Here is a 24,536-nt window from a genome sequence, read left to right on the forward strand (position 1 = left end):
AGGGGATCCACTTGGTGTGTTCAAGGACAGGCAGCATCTCCTCATCAACTTCACCTAAACACTTGACCAATATAGTTGTGAACTGAGACAACCCTTATTTTGTTATTTTGAGTTCATTACATATACTACTTTATATGTGTAGCAATGTATTCAGTGTTTACAGGTGTATGTGTTTATGCAGACAAATGTTTACTGTCATCAAACCATCTCTCATTAGTTGGATGTACGCCCCCTGCCAGGCTGTGTGCAGCCATTTGTTTTTGTAACATGCTACACCTGTCACACGTGTTCTTAGCAGCTCACAGTTGTTGGTTGTACCGTTATTCTGCCCCTCTCAATTGTGACAAAAAAGTTTTGAACAAAGTTAATGTCATAACTTGTGTTTGATGATATTTTTCTTTATTCACTTGGATAGTTTGATCGTTGATTGATGGAGTAATGTGGGTTTCTTAACCTGACAAATTAAAAGCATTTATGTTATAATAACTATATATATATATAATATATATATTTTTACATCTATGCAAATGCATATGTAATATTTGTAACTTGAATAAGTAATAAATTCAGAGTTATTTAAAATTGAGGAGTAGTTACATTTATTTTACATTACATTTGGTTACATTTATACTGTCTTACAGTTACATCTGGCCCTTTGAGGGCAACCATTATGCTGATGTGGCCCTCGGTGAAAATGAGTTTGACACCCCTGCTTTATTTGAACATCACAAAACATCAGCAAACAAGTTCTCTGCCTTAAATTTCACATGTATTTCCTCTTTTCACCACAAGAGGTCACTACAGACATTTGAAACCACACAGACTTACCAGTGTGTTGTAACTGTCACTCCTTTGTTTCGCTTGCAGCCAAACAGTACGTGGAGTCTGACCCGAGCGGGCGGGACAAGCAGACCCCTCTGGTGGTGGTGAAACAAGGCCATGAGCCCCCCACCTTCACCGGCTGGTTCCTGGGCTGGGACCCCTCCCACTGGGACTCTGTCACCAGGAGCATGCAGGCCATGCGTCTGTAGACTCAGATCACACAGGACAGCTGGAATAAAGCTCTTTATATGATCAGTTAATCCATTCAGTGTCTTTGATAAATGTCTGCGTGTGCTTTTCTTTACGTGGCACTCACACTTCCTCTGACGTCTTTCACAGAGGTTCTCAAACTGTCAGGATGTGATGCTGAATGGGGGCACACAAGGAAACGTTGAAGAACCACTGGTCTTTGATTTGCTCTCTCAGATATTTTGTCTCCTTTGCAATCGTTCTTGTAAAATTACTTTTCTGTTGTTTGCATGCAAAATAAATAAAGATTGATATTTCCTGAGATGCTGAGATATTCTTCCAAACAGCTGGTTCTCTCTGGAGAAAATATTTAATATAATTTCATAATGTTAACTCATTAAAAGCAAGTGAAAGACTGCTCTATGTTCCTGTTAGGGTAACACATCCCCTTATATATCTAGTTAGCATTTCAGAGCACTTAACTGACCATATTCACACAGTCGCCATTTTACTGTGACATCATGCTCAGGGTGGGAAGCTCGAGTGTTGTTATAATGTTGTACTGAGGTATTTTATGTTGCAAAACATACAAACAGTGAATCTGACAAATCGTTTCACTGGTTCCCGATGAATCAGCGACTGGATAGACAATGTGAAGTGAAAATCAGGAGGGACATCCTGCTGAAACACAGCCCACAGTCCAAAGACATGCTCGTTAGGTTCAGTGGTGACTCTAAATTGTCCGTAGGTGTGAATGTGAGCGTGAAAGGTTTTCTGTCTCTGTGTGTCAGCCCTGTGATTGACAGGTGACAGGAGTATTTATTACGTCATAAAAACATCTCCACATCATGTAACTTTTATGCAAAATGGTTTCCTGCTACATCTCGTCTCATTTTCTCACGCCAGCAGGCTTTTTATTTGGCCGAAGGAGACATCATCTGTTGAGCTCAGGAAGTGGCTTGTTGTACCTTGAAGGCAACACTTGCACCACAAACTCTAACTATTGAATGAGCACAAGGGTCAAAGTTCAAGGTGTATGTCCCACTTGTATTCATACTTCCTGAGAAACGTAAGTACTTTGTAAACGCAGCTGCTGTACTTACTGTGGGGACATAAAGTTTAATCAAATCTGTCGATACAGTAACTGTAATCTGTCCATGTTCAGACACTCAGCCCTTTGACTGATGTCAGATTATTTAACTGTCATTACCACTCGCTGCCACATGGGGTCGCTGTTTGACACGTGAAATGTTTCATGGGAACAACACAAACATGTGGATGTTATTTGCTGCGTAATAACTGTAATTACTTTTTCTTTGTTAGCAGAAAAACATGGTGTTTATTAAAGAGAAAATACTTGCTCTGTTTTTAAATATGTCTATTTAAAATTTAGATTAGAGCCATCTTTAGAGTCATCCTTTGTTCATATCTTTTGATTCATTCAGCAGTTTATATTTCTAAAAAGAATAATTAAATATTCACAAAGAAACGACCAAAACCTGTATTTGTAAATAGATTAAGGCCTGTTTGTGTTCATAATGTGAAACAATGTTTGCAGGATGTGTATTCTGATAACAGCGGTCTGTCTGACAGTCGTCTCTGGGGTTAGCTTGTGGCTAAATGTGAGAATAAAGCATTCAGTAAAAACTACAGAAACACTTTAACCACATATTTCGGCTTTGGCAGAAAACACATCAGTATGTTGGTAAAATCTCAAGCTAGTGTATTGTGTATAATTACCGGGAACACTCCACTCTCCCAGGCTCCCTGAACTACCCACCGGCTCCGTGTACTTACTGATAAAAATCGCCGCGTTGTTAAAACTTAGAGGGAGTTTGGGACTGAAACGCTTCTGATTTGGAGTTTGACATTTGATTCACACAACTTGATTCACAATTTTGTGAAACCAAACTTCCTTCAGTCAAATGGAGGCTGTGACTTTTGAATCCTTGTTGCTATGCAGATCAACAGACTGGTATTTCCTGCGTTTCCTGAGTTTTTACTTTCACTTTCTCTCGTTGTGACGCAGATCTGTTCTCCGTGTTGAAGCTTTGGTTAGTGACACTTTTCACTGTTTTAAAGACTCTCAGTTTAATTTAAGTGTAAAAAACTGTAAGCTAACAGTTAGCCACCAGGTGCATTAGTTGCTCTGACTACTGTAGAAGTGCAGACAGCACAATGACTCTAAGGTTACCATGCAGGCTATGCTAACCATGCTAACAGGACAGTTAGAGACAGCAGTGAGTGAAACTGAGGGAACGTCATCGATTATTATTAACGTGTCAAACATACAAATCATGACAGAATCAGTGTGATGTTCAGGAAGTCTTCACAGTCTGTGCTGCAGTAAAAGCTCAAAGTATTATCAGCTACATGGACTTAAAGTATGAGCAGTAAAAGTACACAGTGTGAGTGTGCTGTAACATGTGATATGATGACATCATTCTCAGTGATGCGTTCAGGTGTACCACGTGTTTTACTGTGAAGCTCATTGTGAACAGTTTCATATGAAGCTGTAATCATTCTTTATTGATCAATGTGCTGCTTCTGCTCAGAGTGCAGCTCTGCCAGCAGGGGGCGCTCTGCTATGGATCAGTGTGAGGACACAGAGGAGGGAGCCCCTCCCTCTAAAAGCTCTCTGTGTGGGGAACATGAAGCTCTGAGGTGAGATGAGGATCTCTAACTGTCCATGACTCTCCTCCATGTCACAGCTCAGCACTCACATCACTGCACCATCATCACTCACACTCACTGTCACACCTGCTGCTGAACAGGTGAACAACAGCTCACTGTAACTAATCATGTTGTTTGTTTGTATCAGGATGCAGCAGCAGAGACCAGACTCTCCTGGACCCAGCTGTGTGTCCATGAAGAGTGACCGTTCTAATGATCGCCTTATTGACTTTAAAGTTGGACATCCTGCTGATGGAAGGTAAGAATTTATCAAATCAATATGAATATAAAATATTATTCTTTAGATTATTTTATGACCATGTTGCCATTATTTATAGAACAGCTTTAGAGAGACGGGAAATATTGTGAAGAGAGAGTGGGGATGACATGCAGCAAAGGGCTGAGGTGGAGTTGAACCCTGGGCCGCTGCAGTGAGGACTGTAGCCTCTGCACATGGAGCACACACTCCAGCACCTGAGCTACACCACCGCCCTGCTCACACTCCTCTGAATTCTTGCTCCAGAGTTTTTTTAGTTCAGAATTTTCCCTAAAGTCACAAATATGGTAACCAGTTAGGCAAAGCAAGCCTGTTTTTAAACTGTCTTTTGCACATAAAGTGTGAAAGTGTGATTGTCGTACAGAACTTTGAGTTATTCAGCCTCATAGCTGGCCTGCAGAACGGTATCCCTCTTTGTTTCTTGCCTCCAGGTTGACCTCAACAACTGCTCTGCCTACCTTGGTCACACCTGCTGCTGAACAGGTGAACAACAGCTCACTGTAACTAATCATGTTGTTTGTTTGTATCAGGATGCAGCAGCAGAGACCAGACTCTCCTGGACCCAGCTGTGTGTCCATGAAGAGTGACCGGTCTTACGGTCGCCTTATTGCCTTTAAAGTTGGACATCCTGCTGATGGAAGGTAAGAATCAAAAAATTAATGTTCTGACTCTGCTGAGAAAAGACTCATGTCCTGGTCCAGAGCTTCATAGTGTGTTGTATGACTCAAAAAGGTTGAGGACCCAGATGCAGACTCAGAAAAGAGTTTAATTAACTGAGGCAAATGCAAAAACAAAATCTTAAATCCAACTAAAGACAAAAAAGGAAAACCACTAGGCAGAGCAAAAACTTACTTCAAACAAATCCAGGTAACAGATAATCCACAGGAAAAATACAACAGTAACAAGAGGAGCCACGAGGACACTAGGAGCAGGTATTATGATGGTAGATGTACACAAAGACAAAGACAATAAACCAGCACCGAGACAGGGGAGCACAAAGACTAAATAAACTAGGAGGTGAGGCCGATCAGACACAGGTGAGACAATCAAGGGGCAGGTGAAAACAATAAGGGCGGGGCACATAATCAAACAAGCGGGGAACACACAAAGGCAGGAAGTGGACCAACACGAGAGACAAGAGGCTCTTCTCATGACTCAGTTTGTACCTCCTCGAGTTTTTAAACTGTCTTTTGCACATTAAGAAAGATCTTCTCTTTAGTGTGAAAGTCTGATCGTCGTACAGAACTTTGAGTTATTCAGCCTCATTGCTGGCCTGCAGAACGGTATCCCTCTTTGTTTCTGGCCTCCAGGTTGACCTCAGCAACTGCTCTACCTTGACTACCTTGTTATCATCCTTCCCGAAATCTACAGCGGCTAAGCTTGGGGGTTAACCTCCTATCCATTCACCTCAAGGCCTTTGCTTAGCCCCTGCCCAGCCCCCAGGTGCTCCGATTGAGGGCTCCTGTTCTGCCCTTCTGTCCATCCTCCAGGCTGTTCATTAAGATCCACAGCTTTATTTCTCCAAGACCACTTGCTCCTCTTGACTCCACACCCTCTCCACCTGACCTAATTTGTCTAGCCTATCAGCACGTCTGAAATCCATCCCTTGAGGGGTGGGTTTCTGTACTCCCAACCCTGACAGTTCTTGGTTGCCTTCATTCTGTCCTCTGCATCACTGGCAAAACGTGTCTTGGCAGTTTCGGGATATAACCATTAGTGATCATAATCAGTGGTTTGTTCTTGAGCCATCTTTCCATCTTTCAACATTGGACACCCTCCTCCCACTGACCCAGCCCTCATGATCAGACCCCACAGCTCACTCCCTCTATCAGTCAGCTGTGTCATTAATTGTCCTTAAACTTGATGTTTTCTCCACAGAGTTCAGCAGAGCTCAGAGGTTCACAGTGATCAGTCAGCCCAGCAGCATCAGACAGACCTGGACTCCACATTTAAGGTGTGTACAACACACTGTTTACAATGAACTACATTAACTACAGGCTAAATGCCAAACCATCATTCAGTCTCCATGCTGTTCTGTTTGAGCAGCAGGCCTTCAGACTGACTGATGGATCACATGTTGTGTTCTACCACTTTATATTCATGTTCAGAGTCTGATTCTGTTCCAGCTGCTGGAGGAGAACATCGTCACATTTGTGAAGAACGAGCTGAAGAGAGTCCAGAGGGTTCTGAGTTCAGATTACCCAGCATGCTTAGAGAGTCAGAGGGAGGAGGAGGAGGTGTTGGATGGTGATGATGAAGATCAGAGGAGCAGCAGAGATGCATTTCTGAAGATCACTCTGCACTTCCTGAGGAGAATAAATCAGGAGGAGCTGGCTGACTGTCTGCAGAGCAGTAAGAGGATTTAATCAGGTTTAACATGATGGAAAGAGGAAATGCAGGTTTACATTTCTAAACTTAGTAAATATGATACACACATCTATATCAGATCAGAGCTTGTTTGTCATCCACTAAATGCTTTAATAAAACTGATGCAGAAGGAAAAACTCTAAAGCCACACTTGAATGTTGAGATTTTCTTCAGGATCCACTCTTTGATATCATTTGTTGTTTGATTATTCAGGAGCTGCTGCTGCAGAGTGCCGACAGAAACTGAAGTCTAACCTGAAGGAGAAGTTCCAGTGTGTGTTTGAGGGGATCGCTAAAGCAGGAAACCCAACCCTTCTGAATCAGATCTACACAGAGCTCTACATCACAGAGGGAGGGACTGGAGAGGTCAATGATGAACATGAGGTCAGACAGATCGAATCAGCATCCAGGAAACCAGACAGACCAGAAACAACCATCAGACAAGAAGACATCTTTAAAGCCTCACCTGGAAGAGATGGACCAATCAGAACAGTGATGACAAAGGGAGTGGCTGGCATTGGGAAAACTGTCTTAACACAGAAGTTCACTCTGGACTGGGCTGAAGACAAAGCCAACCAGGACATACAGTTCATGTTTCCCTTCACCTTCAGAGAGCTGAATGTGCTGAAAGAGAAGAAGTTCAGCTTGGTGGAACTTGTTCATCACTTCTTCACTGAAACCAAAGAAGCAGGAATCTGCAGGTTTGAAGAGTTCCAGGTTGTGTTCATCTTTGACGGTCTGGATGAGTGTCGACTTCCTCTGGACTTCCACAACAATGAGATCCTGACTGATGTCACAGAGTCCAGCTCAGTGGATGTGCTGCTGACAAACCTCATCAGAGGGAAACTCCTTCCCTCTGCTCGCCTCTGGATAACCACACGACCTGCAGCAGCCAATCAGATCCCTCCTGAGTGTGTTGACATGGTGACAGAGGTCAGAGGGTTCACTGACCCTCGGAAGGAGGAGTACTTCAGGAAGAGATTCAGAGATGAGGAGCAGGCCAGCAGAATCATCGCCCACATCAAGACATCCCGAAGCCTCCACATCATGTGCCACATCCCAGTCTTCTGCTGGATCACTGCTACAGTTCTGGAGGACGTGTTGAAGACCAGAGAGGGAGGAGAGCTGCCCAAGACCCTGACTGAGATGTACATCCACTTCCTGGTGGTTCAGACCAAACTGAAGAACATCAAGTATGATGGAGGAGCTGAGACAGATCAACACTGGAGTCCAGAGAGCAGGAAGATGATTGAGTCTCTGGGAAAACTGTCTTTTGAGCAGCTGCAGAAAGGAAACCTGATCTTCTATGAGTCAGACCTGACAGAGTGTGGCATCGATATCAGAGCAGCCTCAGTGTACTCAGGAGTGTTCACACAGGTCTTTAAAGAGGAGAGAGGACTGTACCAGGACACGGTGTTCTGCTTCATCCATCTGAGCGTTCAGGAGTTTCTGGCTGCTCTTCATGTCCATCTGAAGTTCATCAACTCTGGTGTCAATCTGCTGTCAGGAGAACAAACAACCTGGCGGCCTAAAGTGTTCAGAGAAACAAAACGTTTCTATCAGAGTGCTGTGGACCAGGCCTTACAGAGTCCAAACGGACACTTGGACTTGTTCCTCCGCTTCCTCCTCGGTCTTTCACTAGAAACCAATCAGAGTCTCCTTAGAGGTCTGCTGACACAGACAGGAAGTGGTTCACACAACAAAAAGAAAACAGTCGAGTACATTGGGACAAAGATCAGTGAGAATCTGTCTGCAGAGAAAAGCATCAATCTGTTCCACTGTCTGAATGAACTGAAGGATAGTTCTCTAGTGGAGCAGATCCAACAGTCCCTGAGATCAGGACGTCTCTCCACAGAGAAACTGTCTCCTGCTCAGTGGTCAGCTCTGGTCTTCATCTTACTGTCATCAGAAAAAGATCTGGACGTGTTTGACCTGAAGAAGTACTCTGCTTCAGAGGAGGCTCTTCTGAGGCTGCTGCCAGTGGTCAAAGCCTCCAACAAAGCTCTGTACGTGAACACATCATTCTCCATGTTAAATGTAGTTTTACTTTATTCAGAAAAAACAACTATCTCTTGTAATTGTTTCCTTTTATGTACTGTTGATTCCTCTTCAGGCTGAGTGGCTGTAACCTGTCAGAGAGAAGCTGTGAGGCTCTGTCCTCAGTCCTCAGCTCCCAGTCCTCTTCTCTGAGAGAGCTGGACCTGAGTAACAACAACCTGCAGGATTCAGGAGTGACTCTTCTGTCTGCCGGTCTAAAAACTCCACACTGCAGACTGGAAACTCTCAGGTTAGTGTGCAGCTGTGTGAAAATGATAACCCTCTGAGCTCACATGTTCTGTATATTTGCTCAGTTCTCAGCTCTCAGTCCTGTGAGTCTGAATAACCCTGTAATTAAAATGGCTTTAATATCACACTGAAGGGGTCAGCTGACAAAGGATCTTATCACCAGTATTGTGTTCATGTTCACGGCTCAGTAACTTGACTTTGATATATATGTGACGGGCGGCAGACACGCCCTCACTCAAGGGTGAGGTTGGTTACAATTTATTAATTTTATTTAACTACGGGAAAGCCTGACAACGCCACCCTGGGAATTTCGCCCAGGGAGATATTTAAATCACAAGTTAATAAGGCACTCAGGTTCGTTTTACAAATGGAGCATGAGACGTGGTTCAGGTACAAAAAAATACAAATATACTTTATTTTCAAAAAGGGGTAAAATTGACTTATTTTAAAATAACACCATATACACAAGGATGTGAGGGAAGGGACCCTAGCAGGGCTGGAGCTTACCAGTGGGAGGAAGTGGGACCATGAGGGGGAGAGGAATCCCAGGAGAGGAGCACCCGAGGGTTTGTGACACTCGCGCACACACACGCACACACAATGGTGAAAAAGCAAAACCACGGGTTACGCAGCACACAGGAGGGGGATACCACCACCAGGACACCAGGACCACCACCGTAAGCTTCCAGTCCTGAAAGGAGAAGGGAAATTAGTGAGGCTGGACACCGTACATCAAAACACAACTTCTCAAAGAACAATTTACCAAAATTAAGCTTCCAAGAACAACAACAAAGAAAGAGAATTTACCAAAATTAAGCAGTTGAAAATAACAACTCAAAGAAACAATCTACCAAAAGCAAATGTACGCAAAATTCTAATGTATGACACAACAAAAGAACTTCAGCTGTAGTACTTTCCAAAGTTGGTTTCACACAAACAAGCAAAATTAAACAAACACATACAAGACATTTAAATCGGTGGTTAAACCAAATTCAGAAAATAACTAAAATTAAGTGAGCCAACCCGCCACTATCACTCATTAAAATAAATATAGGCCCGATACAGTCAGGACACACATATGCCAGGAGCAAAGCAACGCAAGGCGAAGCAAGGCAGCTGTGAAGCGTGCTACAATAAAGCCAGCAAAGAGAAGCAGAACAGCGGCAGGCAAAGAGAAGCAGAACAGCGGCAGGCAAAGAGAAGCAAAACAGCGGCAGGCAAAGAGAAGCAGAACAGCGCCAGGCAAAGAGAAGCAGAACAGCGGCAGGCAAAGAGAAGCAGAACAGCGCCAGGCAAAGAGAAGCAGAACAGCGGCAGGCAAAGAGAAGCAGAACAGCGGCAGGCAAAGAGAAGCAAAACAGCGGCAGGCAAAGAGAAGCAAAACAGCGGCAGGCAAAGAGAAGCAAAACAGCGGCAGGCAAAGAGAAGCAAAACAGCGCCCGGCAAAGAGAAGCAAAACAGCGGCAGGCAAAGAGAAGCAAAACAGCGCCCGGCAAAGAGAAGCAAAACAGCGGCAGGCAAAGAGAAGCAAAACAGCGCCAGGCAAAGAGAAGCAGAACAGCGGCAGGCAAAGAGAAGCAGAACAGCGGCAGGCAAAGAGAAGCAAAACAGCGCCCGGCAAAGAGAAGCAAAACAGCGCCAGGCAAAGAGAAGCAAAACAGCGCCCGGCAAAGAGAAGCAAAACAGCGCCAGGCAAAGAGAAGCAAAACAGCGCCAGGCAAAGAGAAGCAGAACAGCGCCAGGCAAAGAGAAGCAAAACAGCGCCAGGCAAAGAGAAGCAAAACAGCGCCAGGCAAAGCAGCAGTGTTTCTCTGTCGCGTCACACGACCCAGTCAATCTCGATCAGCGCACAAGATCACACACATGGGAGAGAGGAGGAGGGGCGAGCTTCATGCTTGCCTGGCTGCAGTGGCAAACCACGGCCGGCACAGAGCGTCAGGACGGGGATTCCCCGCGAGCTGCTGAGGCGGACAACGCCAAACTGCACCGGTGCTGCAGTGGAGACTGGAAGTGGGGCAACCAGGGAGGGGGCGGAACCTCGGAGCCAAAGAGCAAGAGGGCGAGAAGATGCACAGTGCTTGCCTATATAGAGTGGCCTCATGAGCTGATTGGCTAACAAGAGAGCGCTGGGCAGCACAGTTACATTCAGAGCAGGGATGATGCATCTCATCCTGCTACATATAAATGCTGGTCTAAGACAGTCTGAGTTATGTTCATCTGGACTCCATCATGTGTGGTCCAAAGAGAAGAATCCCAACGACGACTGTAATAAAGCAGAGATGATGATTGGAACATTTATAAACTTCTAAAGAGCCTTTCCTTCAGACTGAACAGTCCAGTACAGTAGCTGCATCACTGCTGATGACAAAGCAATCTGTGTTGATCTCTGGCTCCTTCTTACCTTCACTCCTCCCCGAGTACTTTGCCCACAGACTTGAAGGTGCTGACCCTTTATCCCACAGCTTCATACTCTGCAAACTGCCCCAATGTTCTCTGGAGGTCACAGAGAAACTAAGTCAGCAGAACGTTATCCACAGCAGAGGCCATCATGACGGACCCTCTCTACCCATGCTTTGTCTTCATATCCTGTTAATGAAAGTCAGAAAATAATCTTTCACAAGGTGACAACCGTATGTGGCGCCGGTGTAGCTCCGCCATTAAGACGTGGCCCATGTATAGAGGCACACTACTCGACGCAGAGGCCCTGGGTTCGACTCCGACCTTCGGCCCTTTGCTGCATGTCCTCCCCGGTCTCTCTTCCATCATTCCCGACTCTATCCACTGTCCTGTCCAATGAAGGCAACTAAAGGTTAAGATTTTTTGACCTGAGCGAGTTGACGGGTAAGGGTGACTTAGTTTCCTCACCGTGAGCCAGTAAATACTCTGGACATAAGTGAACTTACTTTGAATGTGTGTAGCTACATTTGGTTCTGTGAAGAGTCTTGTATTCCCACACGTCAGGTGAAACTTTATCCAAACAATAAGCCATGGATCACTAAGTCCTTGAAAGAAACAACAATGAAGAAACATAACCTCTTTAAAAATAGCAGTGTTGAAGAGAACAGGGAGGTAAAAAGACTGGTTAGGGCAGAGATTCAAAAAGCTCAATTCAGTTATATGGATAAAATTGAGGACAAATTTAAAGGTAATGATCTAAAAAGTTTCTGGAATGGCATGTCAGTCATGACAGGCACAAAAAAAGGTAATATGAATATTAAAATGGATGGTTTTAAATCAGACAAGGGGCTAGCTGCTCATTTTAATCGTTTTTATCTCAGGTTTGATACAAAAGATTTTAAAGAACAAGCTGATCAGATAGAATTAGAAACCTCCTCCACTCCACAGCTTGAATTGGGTGTACAAGATGTCAGGAACATACTCCGTAAAACCAAGACCAACAAGAGCCCCGGCCCTGACAATATATCTGGTCATCTTCTCAAACACTGCGCAGATCAATTACCCCCTATTTTTCACCCCATATTAAAGTGTTGCTTAGAGCAACAAAAGGTTCCTACTCTGTGGAAGAAGTCCACAATAGTACCAGTGGCTAAGAAAAAGTCCCCTAAGGGCATTAGTGATTTTAGACCTGTGGCCCTGACTTCGCTAGTTATGAAGGTATTTGAAAAGCTCATCAAGAGAGAGCTAGTTGGAGTTGTGGAGGACTCATTGGATCCTCTACAGTTTGCCTATAGGAGTAAAAAAGGGGTTGATGATGCTGTTCTTACCCTTCTTCATTTACTTTTTAAACACCTTGAAGGTCCAGGGACACATGCACACCTGTTATTTTTAGATTTATCTTCTGCTTTTAACACAAGTCAGCCCCACATTTTAGCCAACAAACTGCTAAATGATTTGAATCTGTGTCCTGGCATTGTTGGATGGATTTTAGACTTTCTTGTGGACAGATCCCAGTGTGTCAGGATTAATGGCTCTTTGTCGGACACATTGTTCTCCTCCACTGGTTCGTCACAGGGCTGTGTCCTTTCACCAATCTGGTACATTTTTTACACTGACAGCTGCAGAAGTTCCCAGCCAGGAAGACACATTCTGAAGTTTGCAGATGATACAGTCATAGTGAGCCTGTTACAAGGAAGGGAAATAGCACGTGGCCCAATGGTGGACGATTTTATAGAGTGGCGTGATAACTCTTTTTTAAAATTAAATGTACGTAAAACTAAAGACGTGCATTGATTTGAGAAGGCAGCCTAATACACCAATTGAAACAGCAATTAAGGGTGAGATGGTTGACCAAGTCCAGTGTTACAAGTCCCTGGGTGTTGTTATCGACAACAAGCTAACATTTAAAGAAAACACAGACGCAGTCTGCAAAAAGCCACAGCAGAGACTGCACTTTCTCCGTCAACTTAACTGGTTTGGGGTGTGCAGCAGACTGATGAATCTGTTCTACTCCTCCATGGTAGAGTCTGTCCTCACCTTTGCCATAATCTCCTGGTTTGGTAACCTGTCATTAGGGGACAGAAACAGGTTACAATGGATCATAAGAGTTGCCAGTAAGATCATTGGCATAAGATTACCTGATCTGTCTTACACCTTCTCCAAGAGAGCAACATCTCAGGCTGGAGACATCTTACAGTGTCCTCGACATCCTCTCCATGGTGAATTTGAGTTCCTGCCCTCCAGCAGGAGATTTGGACTACCAGTGGCAAAGTCCAACAGGATGAGAAATTCTTTTATCACTCAGGCCAAGAAATACTAAATTCAAAAGTGGAACCTGTAGATGAAGTATTTTCCTGTTCACTTCCAGGAACTATTGATGGTCTTCTAATTTTTGTTTTAATGGTGGTGTTAGTGATGGTTTGGAGTTTTACATGTTTCATTTTCACTTGATGTATTCTTAATGAACTCTTATGTGTTTTAATGTTCTTTGTAACCGAGTCTATGTGTTTGTGTTTTCTAAATGTTTTTGTCTTACTTGGATGCAAAACAAATTTCCCCTCGGGGACAATAAAGTAAAAGTTGAAGTTGAAGCCAGTGAAGAGATCTGAGGATGGGGGTAATGTGAGACCTGGTGAGGAGTCTTGCAGCAGCATTCTGTGTTGACTGCAGGCGATTAAGCGCAGACTTGCTGAGTGACGAGAGGAGTGTGTGGCAGTCGTCGAGGTGAAACTACAGTTGAAACTAAAGTTCTCAGTTTACTTATATTTCTTAGGTGGACGTAACATGATCTGGTTACCTGCTTAACATGGCTGTCAAAAGATGATGATTTATCAACTATTACTCCTAAATGACGTGGGCTAAAGCCAACAGCAGAGGAAAGGGGCCCAATGTTGTGATCCTGTGAGCTGATTGGATGGAAAGAGCTCAAGACGGTAGGAATAAGAGAGGAGCTAGCATGAAGTGGATGAGAGTTATGATGCATATTGGACCTAATAGTCATTACTTTATCAACACAGAAGGAAAGGAAGGTATTGCAGTCATCAACAGTGAAACATGGTAATGTGGAGAGCGCTGGTGAAACAATGTTTTAAATAGTTATGAAACGTTGGGATTTCTTTTTGATGAAGAAATCAGGTCAGCAAAATAAGCCGTCCAGGCTTCCTGTACTGCTTCTTTAAAAGAACGCCGGAGATCTTTAAGATGTAGGCGATGCACTTCCACAGACGTTCAGACCTGTGACAGTGTGGTCTCAGGCAGCAGACAGCCTCTGTTATCCACTGACAACTGTTGCAGGTAGCCCGAGTCCTAACCTTTAAAGGTGCCTCTTTGTCCAGTAACGTGGAGCAATGACCATTAAAAGACTGCGTTAAAAACTCAACATTGTGAGGATTTATATTAAAATCACAGCAGGAGTGTGCTGAGAACTGGTCGGCTGTATTTCCTGTCATGATGCCGGCATGCAATGTTCTTTTAGGACAGGAAAGGTCATCAATTACACAGAGATCAAAGGAAATACATGGATGATCACTGATCAGTTGGTCTTCACAGCAGATATCATTAATATATAGTCCCAGAGATGAAGGTCCCAGGTGTGACCCCTCCTGTGAGTGGGGCTTTAAACATGTTGCTTGAAGTTCAAAGATTCAGTGATATTAAGAAATTCAGTGGCTACACAATTTGTGACATCATCAATGTGCAGGTTAAAATCAGCAGCTAAAAGTGCTCTGTCCAGCTTCATGAGAGAAGTCAGAAAGTGAACTCAGGTAAAAAGTGAGCAGCTGGACCAGGAGGTCGATCAATGAGAACACCACAGTGAGACCTCCACCGCGGCCTGAGCGACGTGGAGTCCCAATAACTGAACAGTCCATGGGGCACAGTTCATTTAAATGAACACATTCTTTTTGTCAGGTTTCAGTGTAGAAGAGAAGAGACAGACTGTCCCTTAAAATAAGTCATTTAATATGTGAGCCTTGTTACCCACAGATCTGCATTAATCAGACACATTTTAATAGAGGAACGGGGCCTTCGGGGGGGCATGCAGGTTAAAGGATCACTCGCCCACCTTGGTGATGCTGACTATGACGAGGGCGTGAGTGCTGCTTAGTGATCCTGACTGGGATGAGCATGATTACAGGAGTGAAGGCAAAGATACAAGTTATAGAGTTAGTAGTAACCCCTTCTAGCCAAGAGGAGGAGCTGATTGTGTGTGTGTGTGTGTGTGTGTGTGTGTGTGTGTGTGTGTGTGTGTGTGTGTGTGTGCGCGCGCGTGCGTGTGTGCGTGCGCGTGTAGTCTGTCAGGCTGTCTGATCACACAGGAAGGCTGTGCTTCTCTGGCCTCGGCTCTGAGCTCCTCCCACCTGAGAGAGCTGGACCTGAGCTACAATCATCCAGGAGAACCAGGAGAGAAGCTGCTGTCTGCTGGACTGGAGGATCCACACTGCAGACTGGAGACACTAAGGTACAGACAGACAGACAGACAGACAGACAGACAGACAGACATGTTTTGTCCCTCAGCTTGTTTTCCATCTGTATAAATGATTTGGATCTTAAATGAAGAAATCTAATGTAGGTGTACATTTGAAGAATTGAATTGTGGGTATTTTGTTGTCTGCAGACGATGTTGCTCTACTGGCTGAATCAGAAGATGATTGACAACATTTGTTAAAGACCTGCTGTTACAGGTGGAGGTTGTTGATTCATCAGAGTAAAACACAGATAATTCACTTCAGAACAAAGGGTGTTCCAAGCAGGAGGAAAATGTTGACTCTTGGGACGGTTACATTGGAATACACACCTGAATATAAATATCTGGGATCTTCTCTTGATGAGTTTAGGACTCATGAAGCTGGAGTTAAATGATTGGCTGGTTGGGCTGGCAGAGCACTGGGGTCTGTTGTTACCAAGCTGCAGATATGTAAAGATGTTGGGTGTTCCACTTCCTCTCAGCTCTATGATGCATGTGTTTCCCCCACACTGAATGATGCCTCAGGGATATGGGGATTCAAAGACAGTAAAACTTCAGACGTTATACTAAACAGAGCTGAACGCTGTTTTTGAGGCGTTCATAAATGTGCTCCTACTTTGGCTGCTCAGGGCGACGTGTTGGTTTCCTGGATCTATACAGAGAAAATGTGAAATGATACGACTCGTTTACTGAACATGTCAGAACATCGGATCAATAGGAAGGTTTTTCTGTGGACTCAAATGTACAAGTCTCCATGGGCTGCAGAGCTTCATGCTGTTTGTGAGGAAGCTGGCTTACAGTATATATACAGGAATCATTTATCATGCAGCCTGAACACAAGTAGAAAAAGTGATTTGCTAGATTAGAATAAAAATGGTTCAATGATATCTTGTTAAAACCTAAATTAGGAACATATATCCAAATCAAGCACAGTTATGGTGCTGAAGCTTACGTTACAGCAAACTGAACCAGGAGTCAGAGGTGTTTAGGTGCACAGGTGAGAACAGGAATCCTTCCTCTGGCTCTTGAAGTGGGCACATTTAAACACATCCAGGAGGAACACAGGCTGTGTGAGCTTTGTGAGAATGAATCACATTTTCTTTTGTATTGTCCTTTTTATGATGAGATCAGAGCATCCTTGATGAATGAAATGTATGCTGAAAATCCTCAAATGTTTTGGTGCTCTGACGACGACAGGATGGAACGTTTGTTTGGCTTTAATGTTTATAAGTCGGCCATTTTTGTTTGTAGATCCTGGAAGAAACGTCAGGATGGTTTATTTCTTTAATATTATTTCTGTTACGTGTCGACTTCTGGTTTCTGCTGTCTCTCTGCCTTTTTATGGGCCGGACATGTTGTTTATGTCTGACAGTAATAACACAATCAATCACACACAGACAGACAGACAGAAGCTGTCTCTCTGTCTCTAACTGGTGACCTTGCTGTCTGATGGAGGATGTGAGTGAAGCTGTATGAAGTCGATTCTGATCTGGTTTCTTCCTCCAGGTTGGACCATGGTGGACGGCACAGACTGAAACCTGATGAGAGGAAGTGTGAGTGTGTTTGAACTTTGATTCATGAGAACACAGCTGCTCATGTTGGGCTCCACTTTTTGTAATTGTCTTGACTGAAGATGAATTTCAATCAGGATTGACTTTCTGTTTTTGTCAGTGTGGCTGTAAAGATGTACGAAGTGAACAAAGTGAACAGCAGGATCCAATCAAAAGAATCAATACATTTGATGATCAGTGAAGAGAAGATTCACTGTGTTTCTTCCAGCTCTGATCTTTCTGCTTCATGTGACCTCTGACCTAATAACAGTTTGAGACAGCAGATGGTTCACAGCTTCTTTGTGCTGCACTTTTATTACTGACACTTGATTGTGCTCTTATCCTGGGCTCCACACATCCTGACTGCCATGTTCACTAACTGTTCATTTCATTACAGCTGCAGTGTTGAGTTTCAGTGCTGCCAAATATTCACAGTTAAACATGAAATCTAAGTTTGACTGACTTTCAGAAACTGTCAGTAAAGTTGTTTTTGAATGAACAGATGATAACCTGCAGCTGTGTTGTGTCTCCTTCTCTCCATCAGACGCCTGTGAGCTGGAAGTGGACACAAACACAGTGAGCAGAAGACTCAAACTGTCTGACAACAACAGGAAGGTGACATATGTGTGGGAGGATCAGTCATATCCTGATCATCCAGACAGATTTGATTATTGTCCTCAGCTGCTGTGTAGGACTGGTCTGACTGGTCGCTGTTACTGGGAGGTCGAGTGGAGAGGAAGGGTTGATGTATCAGTGAGTTACAGAGGAATCAGGAGGAAAGGAGGCAGTGATGAATGTTTGTTTGGATGGAATGATCAGTCCTGGAGTCTGAGCTGCTCTGATGAAGGTTACTCTGTCTGTCACAATAACAGAAGAACAAACATCTCCTCCTCCTCCTCCTCCTCCTCCTCCTCCTCCTCCTCTGGTAGAGTAGCAGTGTATGTGGACTGTCCTGCTGGCACTCTGTCCTTCTACAGAGTCTCCTCTGACACACTGATCCACCTCCACACCTTCAGCACCACCTTCACTGAACCTCTTTATCCTGGGTTTGGGTTGTGGTCAGGAGGTTCCTGGTTGTCTCTGTGTTCTCTGTAGGTCAGAGAAACTCTGCTGACTGAACATCACTGACTCTGTTCACTGACTCAAACTCTTTCATGAGTCTGATTTCATCACTTTGATTTGAATCATTTTATCAGGTTAAAAACTCAAAGATATTTACTTGTAAAAAAGAACTCATGATTTTGATTCATTTGTGTTTCTGTTCTATTTTGAACGATGTCGTCGTTTATTTGAATAAAATCTTGACCTTTGATCCTGAAGGAAATCATTTCATCTCGTCTGTCATCACTTTGAACACATGTGACGTTTGTCTTGTAACAGGTGACCCTTTGTGTGAGACCACATGGACAGAGATGTTGGAACACCTTCATAAAGCTCACATTCACCATATTAACACAGCGGCCATTTTCTTCTGACGTTAAGTTCAGGGTGAGAGGCTCAGATACTGTTAGCATGTTGTGCTGCTGCACATGCATGTAGCCTGGTCCAGTTCATAAGAAACATTAGTAGCTCAAGAAAACCTGCAGACCTCTACTCACAGCTGACACACACTAATAACAGACATGATTATGACAGCAGACGTGCCTTTATGGGGCGCTTCACGTTACCTCTGCCTGAATCTAATGCTTCAAAGAGGACTGTCACGTATAGGGCCATGTTGACCTGAATAAACACTCATAAGATCAGTTTTAAAAAGAGATTAAGAAACACAATTATTCTAAAAGAAATCAGTTCAGCCTCAATGTGACATTTTGTATGTGAACGTGGATAAAACTCAGACTAATTTACATCAACTGAAGCTAAAATAACCATCTACTGTTGTGGTGACACGATGAATGTGAAAGAGTTTCTCTTCTGTTTTACTTGTGTTTTATTTCTGGTGCTTTGTTTCTCATGTCGAAGGTCGTCTGTTGTGTCATCTTGAATGTTTTGTCTTGTTTTCTTTTGTATGGACCGCAGGGAGAACTGTTGTTACTGCGCGTCCATGTTTGCTCGTGACAGCAACAGGCGTTGTTCACCGCCAATCAGACCGTGAAGAGGAGCTGCGTGAAGATACATGTTGGATAGAATGAGACCGGAAGACTCATCAGCACAACTTCAAAATAAAAGTGTTCAACAAGTCAGGAAGCCACAGAGTGCATTTAGGTCAGGACTAAATAGATTAGGCTGTATATGGAATTAAACTGTGACTAACAACTGGATTAAAGAGTTTAGAAAGAGTCCTTAAGTAGAATATCTGACACCAGAGAAGATCAAAGGTGGGAATATGCTCACCTAAATGTTTTGCGCCCACTTGAGCTCCTTCTAGAAATATAGTTTTCAAACCCTGAGCACAAAAACCAGAATAAATTGACCCACAACAACTTGTTTTTAATCTCAGGGGATACCTCTGATCATAAAGCCTTTAGTGACAATGAAGAAGATTTTTAAAGCACAGCTCAAAAATAGCAGCAGACAGATATTATATTGGAAAGGTAGATATAACTTAGAACAAATGACATTTTATTTGTGCATCAATTTAGTTTTGATGAGTTTTTATAAAGAGGTCTAATTTAAGGATCATATAGTTTCACTTTTTAACAGTCATATTGAAACGCTCTTTACCACAGAGGGAGTTATAGAGATAGAGCTTGCAGTGTGTTCCTCATGATGGATCACATGATGGGCTACATGCAATTTAGCATTCAGCTCCTTTAATCAGGTATGAATCCTAGTATGAAGTCCCACTTAGAGCACAGGTAATCCTTACAAGTCAGTATCTGGATCAGGTTGATCCAAACCAGTTTTCTTTGAACAACCGGGATAAAAGTAAGATGGATTACCTGATCCATGATGATGAAAAGAGGATTTCCAAATGAAATGAAACCTTTTGAACAACCTGGGAGCGGATTGGAGGAGAAGAGTCGCAGTTATGTGACACTCAATCAAACTTTTGCCTCAACTTTGTGTCTCTTTAGATTTGACATGAGATTTTTAGATTTCTGCTGTTTGCCAGAAAATTTAATGTCAGAATCAACACAATTATAATGTAAGGTGCAGCTCTGTTTCCACTGAACTCTTGTGTACCTGCACAGGTCCACCTGAGTGTGTGTGTGTGTGTGTGTGTGTGTGTGTGTGTGTGTGTGTGTGTGTGTGTGTTTGTGTTGCAGCTGACTTGTGGGCAGCATTAGGCGGGAGGACAGAGTACCAGACCTCAGAGAGACTGGAGAGTCAGACCCTGACTCACCCTCCTCGTCTGTTTGGATGCTCCAACAAGACGGGCAGGTTCATCGTAAGTATCTGGTCCAGATGATTAAAACCTCCTCAGTAACAAGAATCATTTTCAACACATTCCTTCAAACACTTCAGTAAGCTGTTATCTTCCTCATGAGGCTGAATGAGTCCTCTTCAGTGCATTCACTGCTTTGTGTTGCAGCAGTCACTTTAGTAACCCGTGTTCTCTTGTTGTGCAGATCGAGGAGGTTCCAGGAGAGTTCACTCAGGACGACCTGGCTGAAGACGACGTGATGCTGCTGGATGTTTGGGATCAGGTACACTGCAGCTTCATCAGGTGTTAGATCATCTCTCTGATGTCACTCTAATAAACACAATCCTCTGTTTCAGGTGTTTGTCTGGATCGGAAAGGACGCCAACGAGGTGGAGAGGACTCAATCTGTCCAATCTGGTGAGCTCTCTATTTGACTCATGTCCACAGGTGTACTCTGTTTGCAGTGTTGCTGTTTTAGTCCCTGTTGAAGCCAGGGATTGTTGTGTGAATTTGAAACATAGAATTTGCTCCAGGCAGAGAAACCCTGCGAATAAATAGAACACATTTTGAATATGGATCATAAAAACTAACCCACTTAACAAGAACAGAACAAGTCCACAGGAACCAAACAATAATGCTGATAATTAGACTTCCGGGAAGATGGCGGAGTGAGCGGTGGAACTTTTTGCAGGCTCTGATACCCGACTTTAAAAGACCTTTAAAACAAAAATCGACAGTTAAACGATAACAGAAAAGTTATTATCTCCAACGTTGTCTTTACAACACACACAAATGATCTTTTTTTTTCTTCCCAAGTTCCCTCGCTTTACGCGGACAAAGTACGAGTGTCATGAGTTATTCTAGTTGAGTTGAGTGTCAGATTTGTGTTTCGGTGATCAGATGTTGTTTCCTGTTTTGCTCTGTCACTTTGTCTCCTGTTGTCATTAGTTCTTGTTTTTTAGTTTAGTATTTCATTGAATCTGTGTTCGTGTCATTTAGTCTTGTTTAGTTCTGTTTTTCATTTGTGTTTCATTGGTTTGATCATTTCCTGTTTTACTTTGTCACCTTGTCTCTCGTGTTGATCCACTTCCTGCCTGTGTGTTTCCCGCCTGTTTGATTATGTGCCCTGCCCTTATTGTTTTCACCTGCCCCTTGATTGTCTCACCTGTGTCTGATTAGCCTCACCTCCTAAGTTTATTTAGTCTCTGTGCTCCCGTCTCTTTGTCAGTGCGTCGTTTGTCATATGTCGTGCTTCTACGTGATACCTGTGGTGAATCCCTCTTTAAGTCTCCTGTGTTTTCCTTTTCCCAGTTTGGATTATTGGTTGGACCTCTTTGTTGGATTTATGTTACCGGGACTCTCTATAAGTCAGCTTTTGTTTTTGTTGTCTTTTTTGTTTCCATAAATATCAAGTCTGCACCTCGGTCCTCTCCCTTTGTGTGTTTTCTGTGAACTGTGACAACCAGATGGCTGGAGCTAGCAAAGATCATGGCTACTCGTTAGCTGCTCTTCAACAAGCATGTGACGATGAGGACATCGCTTTGATGGAACAAGAAGAAGAAGAAATGTCCTCCGACTTCCGTCCAGTCAGACAGCATTCCCCGTTGAAGACGGCTACTGCAGAGGAGGAAGAATTATCCAGTAGTGTCATTTTGAACGCCATTCACAGCCTAGCTCGCAAATGTGATGATCAAGGCGAACACTTTAAAGCTCTTGAATGGCAACTAAAGGAAAATACTGCAGCGGTTATTAAAATACAAGAGTCAGTTGACGCTAACACGTCAGCCTTGAAAGAGATAAAAGAAGATGTGAACAAGGCAAAGCAAAAGATGGCTACCCTAGAGAAGGAACATGCAACACTTTGTGAAATGTGTTTGGAGCAAGCAAGGTACAAGCGGAGATGGGCGCTACAACTAAATGGCGTGCACGAGAAAGAGGGGGAAAACATCAGAGACGATGTGATAAAGATCCTAACCAAAGTTGTCCCCCTCTCAATGGAGCAACTGCAAAACACGGTGGATACTGTACACAGACTGGGACAGTTGAAGAAAGCAGACCGGCCACGGCAGATTATCTTACAGGTCTCCATGAGAACTGTCCGCGATCAAGTCTGGAACATGTCAAAAAATGATTTGCAACGAGATGAAAATACGCTTCAGGGAAGACTTCTGTAAAGAGGAGCGAGAAGCTCAGGCCCGTCCTTGGCCAAAGGTGGAAGAGGCGAGGAAAAGGGGACTCAAAGCCTACCTGCAGGATGGATACACGGTCATTGACGGCCGCCGTGTGGCCGGAGGAAGTATAACATCGTCATTATTCCTCGCCACCTACTGTTCGAGGCACACACCTTGATAGTTAAAATATTATTTCTGTTAAGCTCTGCAGCTAAGCCTACATGACAGGAAAGACTAGAAAGAGTCGTGCTGCACTTTGAATATTCAATACACGACTCTGTTCTAGCAAAGCTGTATGCTTGTTAAAAACAATGTTCTTTAAGACCAACTTTTGCCTCTCAATAATGTTTGACTGTCACCACTTTGACTCTAAAAGGTTCATATTTGCACTGATCCTGCGCTGAGTTCGTATACACACACAAGGTATTCTACATGGTGTTTTCTTTGTTATGTTTAAATGTTAGAAGTTTAACAAACAGCACAAAGCGCGAGGCCACATTTCTTTTTTGTGAGGAGCAGCCGAGGGTTAATTGTTTTGTTCTACAAGAGACACACTCAATTAAAACTGATGCTAGTTTTTGGAAATGTCAACGGGGTAGAGGCGACTTTTTTTTATCCCATGGGACTTCACACTCAGCAGGTGTGGCAATTATGTTTAACAAAGTGGATGGTAGGGTTACTGACCACAACAGTGACATAGAGGGGCATTGGCTCATGGTTATCATTGATCTTAATGACTTCAACTATATTCTCGTTAATGTTTACGGTTTAATAATGGGGCCAGAAATCAAAGATTGATCTATAATTTAGTCACTATGATTGATGAGTGGAAGAATATATACTCAACAGACAAAGTCATTGTTGCTGGAGACTTTAACGTGGTCCCAGATGAATGGCAGGACAGAACTCCTACCCAATGTAACGCTCCTTCATTTAACCCTTTGGTATCTGATTTTTCCAAGTCACTAGATCTTGTTGATATATGGCGTAAAAACAAGCCAGATAAAAAACAATACACCTGGAGTAATAATATAAGACGAACTCAGTGTTCTAGATTAGATTTCTGGCTGATAACGAGCAATCTAGTCGATCTGTCCTCTGACTGTGATATTTGTCCTTCTCCTCTGACAGATCACTGTGCAGTTACTCTCTCCATTTCAGACAATAACAATTCATTGCCATCAACTGCCTCCTACTGGAAATCCAATAGTAATCTATTGAAAAGCAAAAGGATCCGCTCCATGATAAGTGAGGTCAAAACAGAAAGTGATTTATCCCCTGTGAATAAACGGGAGTGGTTTAAGTACAATGTTAGAAAAGTTGGTGTTGAGGAAGGCAAAAAAAAGGCCTATTTAAGAAGGAGAAATCAATTAGAAATGATATCTAAAATTAATACATCATGCGACCAAACTCATTTGAATGAGGAAAATAATGGTGAACTACATCTACTGCAGTCCAAGTTAGATGACCTTTACACAGAAAAGGCAAAAGGTGCATTTGTCCGCTCAAGGGCTCGATGGATCGAAGAAGGTGAAAAAAACTCTCTGTTGAAATGAAATAAACTATATGTTAATAACTGTCTGAGTGAAGATCAGGATACAATTAATAATCACACATTTAAATTTGATAAGACTCTCTACAGCTCCAAATATTCAGATCAAGATGCAGAAATGTTCTTGGGAATTGTAAAGGACTGGATCCCAAAAAGAGATGAGGACTTTAAACTTCTCACTGAAGCTGAAATATCCAGAGAAGAACTGGACTCTGCTATCTCAAAAATGCCAAATGGAAAGTCACCAGGCTCAGATGGTGTCACCGCAGAATTTTACAAACACTTCTGGGCTGAAATAAAAGAGCTGATTTATGATGCCTTCAAAGAATGTACCAATAACTCTAGTATGTCAGTGTAACCCACTCCTGAGTGAGTACACCTCACGCTAGGTGTGAAAGGAGCTAAGTAAAGAGTGCAATCACCATTACCACGACACAAGTAGATTCAGTTACATTCAACTTTTAGTCAGCTTTAAGTAGCA

General features: G+C 43.2%; 2 protein-coding genes across 2 annotated transcripts; both read left to right on the forward strand.

The window, feature by feature from the left end:
- The first annotated feature begins 3,833 nt into the window (after window positions 1–3,833).
- LOC138609483 (protein NLRC3-like) lies at window positions 3,834–18,230 on the forward strand. The gene is made up of 5 exons (XM_069682115.1): window positions 3,834–3,943; window positions 4,492–4,602; window positions 5,840–5,919; window positions 6,545–8,247; window positions 17,539–18,230. The coding sequence occupies exons 1-5, from the start codon at window positions 3,834–3,836 to the stop codon at window positions 18,118–18,120; spliced, it is 2,586 nt and encodes an 861-aa protein (XP_069538216.1). The 3' UTR covers window positions 18,121–18,230.
- A 1,558-nt stretch (window positions 18,231–19,788) lies between these two features.
- On the forward strand, window positions 19,789–21,699 carry LOC138609484 (scinderin-like). The gene is made up of 5 exons (XM_069682116.1): window positions 19,789–19,798; window positions 20,235–20,356; window positions 20,538–20,615; window positions 20,689–20,749; window positions 21,644–21,699. The coding sequence occupies exons 1-5, from the start codon at window positions 19,789–19,791 to the stop codon at window positions 21,697–21,699; spliced, it is 327 nt and encodes a 108-aa protein (XP_069538217.1).
- Window positions 21,700–24,536: the final 2,837 nt, after the last annotated feature.

This window comes from Semicossyphus pulcher, unplaced genomic scaffold (genome assembly GCF_022749685.1).
Source record: "Semicossyphus pulcher isolate SPU_LCO1_2020_fin unplaced genomic scaffold, fSemPul1.0.p SCAF_5, whole genome shotgun sequence".
Taxonomy (NCBI): Eukaryota; Metazoa; Chordata; class Actinopteri; order Labriformes; family Labridae; genus Semicossyphus; species Semicossyphus pulcher.